At 42.4% G+C, this 9,263-nt stretch overlaps 1 protein-coding gene across 1 annotated transcript; it reads left to right on the forward strand.

Annotated features, from left to right (window-relative positions):
• Positions 1-7,738: 7,738 nt before the first annotated feature.
• LOC123994709 (putative violet-sensitive opsin) lies at positions 7,739-9,263 on the forward strand (the record flags this gene model as incomplete). Its single annotated transcript, XM_046297631.1, is given in 4 exon segments — positions 7,739-8,120; positions 8,282-8,450; positions 8,791-8,956; positions 9,061-9,263. Coding segments are annotated over 4 exon segments (878 nt in total), but the record flags the coding sequence as incomplete, so codon positions are not given.

The raw sequence follows: 9,263 nt of genomic DNA on the forward strand, positions 1-9,263 counted from the left end.
TGTGTGACTAAGAAAACACAGAAAACAATTAAACTATTCATGACCTGACCTGGTTAGAACTCTGAGAAACTTACGGCAGGAAAGGGAGTCCCATCAAGGCTCCTCTAATCTCGGGGGGATGGAACTGCAAGCTTTGTAGTGATAAACGACTGGTGAGAACTATGGGGAAGGATACATCCCACCTACTGTTTGTGTATCTGTGTGTGTGTTCCCCCTACTGTTTGTGTATCTGTGTGTGTGTTTCCCCCTACTGTTTGTGTATCTGTGTGTGTGTTCCCCCTACTGTTTGTGTATCTGTGTGTATGTTCCCCCTACTGTTTGTGTATCTGTGTGTGTGTTCCCCCTACTGTGTGTGTATCTGTGTGTGTAATCCCCCTACTGTTTGTGTATCTGTGTGTGTGTGTAATTCCCCTACTGTTTGTGTATCTGTGTGTGTAATCCCCCTACTGTTTGTGTATCTGTGTGTGTAATCCCCCAACTGTTTGTGTATCTGTGTGTGTGTAATCTCCCTACTGTTTGTGTATCTGTGTGTGTGTAATCCCCCTACTGTTTGTGTATCTGTGTGTGTGTAATCCCCCTACTGTTTGTGTATCTGTGTGTGTGTTCCCCCTACTGTTTGTGCATCTGTGTGTGTAATCCTCCTACTGTTTGTGTATCTGTGTGTGTGTTCCCCCTACTGTTTGTGTATCTGTGTGTGTGTAATCCCCCTACTGTTTGTGTATCTGTGTGTGTGTTCCCCCTACTGTTTGTGTATCTGTGTGTGTGTTCCCCCTACTCTTTGTGTATCTTTGTGTGTGTAATCCCCCTACTGTTTGTGTATCTGTGTGTGTGTGTAATCCCCCTACTGTTTGTTTATCTGTGTGTGTAATCCCCCTACTGTTTGTGTATCTGTGTGTGTAATCCCCCTACTGTTTGTGTATCTGTGTGTGTAATCCCCCAACTGTTTGTGTATCTGTGTGTGTAATCCCCCAACTGTTTGTGTGTCGGTATGTGCGTAGTAGTAGATAGGGGGAAGGAGAGTTATAAAATTACATGTCTTTGCATTTATTAAAACTTTAGAACGTTCTCGTGAATAAAGGACCATACCTTTTTGCATAAACTGAGTCTTTGCATAATAATTATTAAACCCAAGGTCTTACAAACCTCGGGAATTGGTCAAAGCTTAATTGATTGTTAGTTATTATCATTGGGATTGCAAATTCTCCTGACAGCTTGGTCCATTCGAGCCGGATCTCAATACCTGCTTCTGTCGGTCCAGGGAGACACCGAAACTGTGCACGGGCGGATGAAATATCCGTAGATTAAAGACCTGGCCCCTTTCTGAGGGTTCTTTACAGGCCGGTGGCGAACTGGTATGCGACAGAAATGGTGACGGGTTCCAACCAACATTGAAACCTCAGCTGCAATAATAAGGTCAGTCCTCTTTATTCACAGATACAGGGGATAATATCTGTATGATTGCATTAAAGGATTTTAATGTACTCTGGGTGTTAGACGTTGAAATATCCAAAGGGGTTTATGTCTGGTGACCTGTCTTTAGAATTTTGTGTGGAGAAAAATGTTTTAAAGGGAACCAAGTATTCTGTGCAAATGGAAGGCAGGAATTGGACTTAGATCCAAATTGAACGTAAGAGTTCTGGGAGGGGGGTCCGTAATGACCCTCGGCATCTGTGGCCACTGCCGATTTAAACGAGCTAATATTGAGATCTAAGAGGAAACCTGGTCAAAATGTATATTAGGCTGAGAACGTAAGAGTTCTGGCGAACGTAAGAGTTCTGGCGAACGTAAGAGTTCACGTAAGAGTTCTGGCGAACGTAAGAGTTCACATAAGAGTTCTGGCGAAAGTAAGAGTTCTGGTGGGGATAGTCGAGATCTACCTGAGGGGCGCAAAAGAGGTCTGATTATTCCATGAAAGGGAGTCCCGTTAAGGTCCCTCTAATCTAGGGGGGGGGGGTGGAACTGCCAGCTTTGTAGTGATAAACGAGTGGTGAGAACTATGGGGAAGGATACATCCCACCTACTGCTCCAGAGTCCAATGGCGGCGAGCTTTACACCACTACAGTTGACAGCAGCTCTAGCAGGGCAACATTTTTACAAACTGACCTGTTGGAAAGGTGGCATCCTATGATGATGCCACATTGAAAGTCACTGAGCTCTTCAGTAAGGCCATTCTACTGACAATGCATATTAGATTACTTGACATTGGGGTCTTAAAATGCCACAATACAGGGATGAGCCTTAATCTGGAAACAAGATTTACCTGAGATGTACCTGGCCAATCCTTCAAATCTCTGCAAACTGCAGGGATGGAACATGGGATTAAAAGGGCTGTCCACATACTTTTGTATATACAGTGTATCTCATGTTTGTTCATTGTTACTTTCTCTATAAGGAGTGTTTTTTTACATTTACTATGGGTGTTTAGAAGCCTGTGTGTGAAAGCTTTGATTAAAGCATCACTATATTTTAAAAGAGCAACTCTTAGGTCAACTTGATTTAGCTTGCCTTGCACACCAAGAGGGTGTGGTTAAAACCCCTTAGAGATCATTATGCTGTTACTCCACCCTCACAAGATGACATTTATTTCATGAATCCCTTTTTAAATCAGCAGTTGTCAAAAAGTGCTTTACAGATATCCAGGCTGAAACCCTGAACAGCAAGTAAAGCAGAGGCAGAAGCACAGTGGCTCGGAAAAACTCCCTAGAAGGCAGGAACCTATGAAGACACCTAGAGAGGAACCAGACTCCAAGGGGCTGCCAGTCCTCTTCTGGTTGTACCGGGTAGATCCCACGGGTGTCACCAACCCCCACAGCTGCTAATCTAAGCAGCTATTGGCCACGGTCTCACAGAGTGGACAGAAGTACAAGGGCAGAGTGGACAGAAGTACAAGGGCAGAGTGGACAGAAGTACAAGGGCAGAGTGGACAGAAGTACAAGGGCAGAGTGGACAGAAGTACAAGGGCAGAGTGGACAGAAGTACAAGGGCAGAGTGGACAGAAGTACAAGGGCAGAGTGGACAGAAGTACAAGGGCAGAGTGGACAGAAGTACAAGGGTCGTTTCCATTCAGTTTATGTTGTGGATCACTTCGCAAAATGCAAAAGTCAAGAGTGTCATTTTAAGTAATTGTACAGCTTTTTTTGGGCTGCTATTACATTCTTCTCTTGGCAAAACGGAAAGGAAAAGTAAAAGGGAAGAAAACACACCCCAAATAATCAGTGATGTAGAGCCATTGGTGTTAGCATCCTCTGTTTGAAGGCAGCAGCAGACCACCGCCAAACCCAGGTCGTATCATACCCATACTTCTAAACCATACAGGTTGGTTATGATACAACCCTGAGTCTGGGGATGATATTTATCTTGCACCCTCGTTCTCTCACTCGCGCTCTGTCATTTCTTCGCCATGTATCTTGAAGGACTGTAGTGGTCCTTCATCTTCCCCTAGTTTGAGGAACAAAATCTTCGAAGGTAAGGGTCATCGCAATGCACGGGCTTCGGTTTGCTGTTACAGTACAAACACAGCTTTGCTTGTCAATAGTGTCACACTATATACAATACTTTTTAACGCTAAAAGTTATATACATTTTTCCAAAGATCTAATCTCGGTCAAATAAGTATTGTCGACTGAGATTTCTCCATCAAGTTCAAATCTTAAACTGATCCATATACCTCCAATTAAACAACCTACCCAAATGCTAAACTGAAATACAGCCTGTTAAACAAGCCTACTCACCCATACAAAAATACTAGAAATGAAAAAAGCATACCTTTATTTCTGCTGGTAAATTGGGAGAAGCTCTGGTTTTCAAGCAAAAACTAGCTCAAAACTAGATCAAACTAGCTGGTCCCTACTGCCTCAAATTTAACTAGAGTAGCACTGAAAAGACACGAGAGACAGACAGAGGCGGGCGGAGGAGGAGGATGCAGGAGGAGAAGGTTCCTTGGAAAGGTTCCAAGGGAAAGAGGATTGGCTGACTGTGTGCAAGTGTATAAAAAGGAGAACAGGGGGCACGGTGAGGAGGAGTAGGGAGATTTACCAGTAAACCCACCCTTGATCCTTCCTCAAATTAGTCATTTGACCCAACAATCTGGGGTTAAAGGGATGATCCTGTAGTTTGATCCTAATCCCATGTTACATCCCTGCAGTTTGCAGAGATTTGAAGGATTGGCCAGGTACATCTCAGGTAAATCTTGATTCCAGATTAAGGCTCATCCCTGTATTGTGGCATTTTAAGACCCCAATGTCAAGTAATCTAATATGCATGGCAGGCAACAGGCAGTAGGCGGATGGCAAAAAGGTTTCACATGTGATGAAGCTCAGGGGAAGGGCCACTGACAACAAAACTAAGCATCTTATGTAGCTAACACTAGCTGTAATAACTTCAACTACTATAGCATACAGTTAATCAAGTAAACCAATAAGATGTGGAAAACTTTTCCATCATTACATAGTGGGGTGGTGTCGCTGCAATGGCCTATTTATTGCCTTACTTCCTCACGCCATTTGCACACACTGTATATAGACTTTATTTTTTTCTGTTGTGTTATTGACTGTACGCTTGTTTATTCCATGTGTAACTCAACACTAACTGTGTGGTTGTTTCTGTCGCACTGCTTTGCTTTATCTTGGCCAGGTCGCAATTGTAAATGAGAACTTGTTCTCAACTAGCTTACCTGGTTAAATAAAGGTGAAATAGAAAAATGACCAAATAAATGCAGACACACCAATATGCAACACACTCTCATGAGTTATCGGTAAAAAGAAAAAAAAGAAAACAGTAACTGAAAAAAAAGTAGCCTGAGAAACTTTGCAGATCAAATGTCTGCGGCTGCCATCCCTGACAATATATGCAACAATATCGTGAAGAGGAAAAATAGACAAAACGTTCTGAATATCCATGTCCTTGCACAGAGAAGAATCATAGTAGTGAAAACGTATTATTTGTTAGTGAGGTATGTTGATCAGAATTCACCTGATCAACTCTCAGAAACGTTCTAGACACCCTTTCAAGGGAGGGAGGGAGGAATGGACGAGGGGGTGGGGTGTATTGGGGGCTGATGGTGCTCTAATTGGCTTGCTGCTGGCTCGTCGTAAGCTTTCTGTTTTCACCCGTTCAAGGTCTAGAATTATAAACCGTAATCTCTGTCCCATGTCAAAACCAAGGAGCAGTTTAAGGGTCAAATGCCTTGCTCAAAGGCCATATTTTTTGGTACGAATTGGGGATTCAAACTGGCAACCCTCAGGTTGCTGTCCCACCCCTCTAACCTACCTGCTGTTCGTTATATGGCACTCTTTTTTTGTTCCATGCTAGCTACATCTTGATACCAGTAGGTTCATTTAGATATGAATGTGCACTGTTCAAATTAAGCGCTTTGCAATACCCAAAATAGTGGCAACTGCGCTGCCACCAACTTGAAGGAGACAAAACTTTATTGAAACACATCATATTGAAATGTTTTGAAACATGACACGGTGTATTGTAACACCACTTAATCAAGAGTAGAGCAACACCTTGCTAGAAACTGACAGTCCTACCGAATAAGGTTGTAAACATCATTTTGGTGTTTTGAGATCCTGCCCAGCGCAAAATTAGACCACTTCATCTGGAGAATTTGAACAGTTAACATTGTTTTATGTATTTAATCAGTTGCCATTTTGGCAGGCATTGTCGAGCACAGTGTTCACATCACCATTAGTAACTGGAGATTGAACAGCAAGAATTGAGAATTCTGCACTTGCCTTTTCCATTAACAATCATGATATGTGTTCATCATGATCCATTACACCTCATGGCACAACAAGCTAAATATTAATATGAAAATATACTTTTCTTTCATCAAACTTGTATACAACATTGTGTGAAATAATTATGAAGTCAAAAAATGTTGAATTACCCACAATCATAGTCAAGTGGCAAGATGATTAAAACCACTTCCAATGAGTTGTCACTAAATGTTCTCTCTTTGGTAATCCTCATGAAAGATACATACATTTTGAGCAACACATTAAATTGTATTTAATCTTACATTATTTTGGTCAAATTAAATTAACAAATCATTTAAACGACTGCATAATTAAATATATACTGTATATATTTTGGGGGTATTTTTTACACTTTATTGAGACAGGTATGAAATGACAGAGGGAATACAGATAGGTGTGAGAAACAGTCTTCGGTGGGGAGAGGGGTGTCTTAGTGTGTTACTGCTAGACCATGGACTCTGCATGACTTGCATACATTTTTTTGGGTGGGGAGTCAATTTCAATTCACCCCAGAATCATTTCTCACAGTGTGGCTGTGTTCTTGAGTGGATAAAATTCCAACGAAATGTACAATCTTACTGCCCCTCCTGTTTCAAAAACATGCCTAAATAAAGCATTGAAAAAATAAAGATGGAATTCCACCATTTTTTACATTTATTTCTAGTCCCTTATCATCAATCAATATATAAGCTATAACCCATGTCCATTTCTAAACCATTGATTGTATGAGAAACACCTTTTTTGTTTTTTGGTGCTGCCTTTTACATGCACTGAAAAACCAACATGTTTTTTGGTGCTGCCTTTTACATGCACTGAAAATCCAACATGTTTTTTGGTGCTGCCTTTTACATGCACTGAAAATCCAACATGTTTTTTGGTGCTGCCTTTTACATGCACTGAAAATCCAACATGTTTTTTGGTGCTGCCTTTTACATGCACTGAAAATCCAACATGTTTTTTGGTGCTGCCTTTTGTTTTTTGGTGCTGCCTTTTACATGCACTGAAAATCCAACATGTTTTTTTGTTTGTTGCGCATAACTCTCTTAAAAACACCAATATTAAGGTTGAACAACCACTTTAGGCATTTCAGAGTACTTCATTTTGGGTTCAAAACACATGCGGTGTACTACAACACTTTACATTGGGTTTACATTCAAACACCCTCCAAACACCAGACCTCAGCTTCGGTGCACTACTTTTCAGGGTTTCATTACACAATCATGGTGTTCTGAGACATTCTAATTTCACAGTGTGACTTGTACGATTGAAAAAAGCATTGAAATGTTAACAGTCTCTCCCAGTGCTCAGTGTGCTAGAGCTTCCCTGTACTGTAGACAGGTATACAACAAGAGCAAGGCTCTCTATGTCGGCTCTCGATGTTTGCTTAGACCCTATAATGAATTCTTTCCTTGGTTGTTAGATTAGCACTTAACTATAATTAATTGCTAAAGTGGAGTTTCCAAACATTGTGGAGGTGAGTGCCACTGCCCGGTCAGCTTCTTCTTTCTACCACTGTTCACCACATCCCCTTCCCCCCTTAGGTTATGTTTGGAGGAAGGTTCATGTCCATCAGAGATTAAAATAGGAACTGGATAAGGCAGTTACCACCTCATAAGAGCAGCCAACACAGCCTCGCTTAAATCATTGATATCCATTACAAACTCCAGAAGTACGGCAATGATTTCTTATCCAAGCACTGTTCCCGCCAACAAAGAATTGCTAGAAGTTCAATTCTTCTTCTTCTAAACTGTATTCTTTCTCACTGGCTCTTTAAGATGGATTACTGCGCCCAACAAAGTAAGGTCTCTTCTGGCAGGTCATGGTCACGGGGGCAGCTTAATCCGAAAGTTTATTCATCCACCCGACAAGATCAGGAAGATCCGCAGGAGAAGCTTGTTCCTTACATCATTTATAAGAGGTTTATAAGTGGTTTACGGCCATATAAAAGGGAGCGTTTCAGCATCATAGTTCACATCTACGGGACGGACAAGTAGTGGTCTGAGTCAGAGAGGAGCCAAGATGGGAAAGGACTTCCATCTGTACGAGAACATCTCTAAGGTCAGCCCATTTGAGGGGCCACAGTATCACCTGGCCCCAATATGGGCTTTCTACCTACAGACTGCTTTCATGGGCTTTGTGTTCTTTGCTGGAACACCCCTAAACTTTATCATTCTCCTGGTGACAGTGAAGTACAAGAAGCTGAGACAACCGCTGAACTACATCCTGGTCAACGTCTCGCTAGCAGGCTTCATCTTTGTGACGTTTTCTGTGAGTCAAGTGTTCGTTTCCAGCGCGAGAGGATACTACTTCCTGGGTTACACCTTGTGTGCAATGGAAGCGTGCATGGGTTCAATAGCAGGTAAATTCAAAAAACGTCATCATAAGAACAACGACAACAAAGATGTACTTTAACGATTCATTTTTTTTTTTTTACTCTGATTATTTGCATGCAAACTCGTTCTCGTGTTCGATGTCGTTGATATCTCCTAACATTTTGATGGCTTCTTCTCTCTTCCTCAGGGTTGGTGTCAGCTTGGTCCCTGGCTGTCCTTGCCTTTGAGAGATATGTGGTCATCTGCAAACCCTTTGGCACCTTCAAATTTGACAACAACCAGGCTCTGGCGGCTGTCGGCTTCACCTGGGTCATGGGGATCGGATGTGCCACCCCGCCGTTCTTCGGCTGGAGCAGGTACTGATCCACAAACACTTTGATCTTGTACTGTGTTATAGTCTGGATTAATAAATACTCTTTGTATTTGGCTACTATTAGGCTATTTGGTTCACATTGCACACACAGGGAATGGGGAAAATGGTAATTGTCCTCAAATTTGTTAAAAGTACATGTATATTTTTTTGCTGTACGTGTAAGGTTCTGAGCAGCAATTAATGTCACTAATTGGCTTCAACGTTTGCATGGCTCGGCTGCTTTTCAAGTTAGATAACTCACTGATTGATGTAGGCAAGGAGGAAACCCTGCAGAGAGACAATGTGTGGGGCTTTAGTAGAAGTAACTTGGGTTTGTTTTACAGGTATATCCCTGAGGGTCTGGGCTGCTCCTGTGGACCTGACTGGTACACAAACAACGAGGAGTACCACTGTGCCAGCTACACCAAATTCCTTATTGTTACCTGTTTCCTCATGCCCATGTCCATCATCTTCTTCTCCTACTCCCAGCTGCTGGGAGCACTACGGGCTGTGAGTACAATGCTTTCTGGGTAAAAAAAAGAGAACAAAACAAAGTAGAGTAAAGTCATGATTTGGAACCCACGTGTGACCAGTGTGCGCGTGTGTGTGTGTAGGTGGCAGCTGCGCAGGCTGAGTCAGCTTCCACCCAGAAGGCAGAGAAGGAAGTATCCAGGATGGTGATTGTGATGGTGTGCTCCTTCATTCTGTGTTACGGCCCCTACGCCCTGGCAGGCTTGTACTTCGCCTACACAACAAGCGAGAACAAAGACTACCGCCTGGTGACCATCCCTGCTTTCTTCTCTAAAAGCTCCTGTGT

This window comes from Oncorhynchus gorbuscha, linkage group LG14, assembly GCF_021184085.1.
Source record: "Oncorhynchus gorbuscha isolate QuinsamMale2020 ecotype Even-year linkage group LG14, OgorEven_v1.0, whole genome shotgun sequence".
Taxonomy (NCBI): domain Eukaryota; kingdom Metazoa; phylum Chordata; class Actinopteri; order Salmoniformes; family Salmonidae; genus Oncorhynchus; species Oncorhynchus gorbuscha.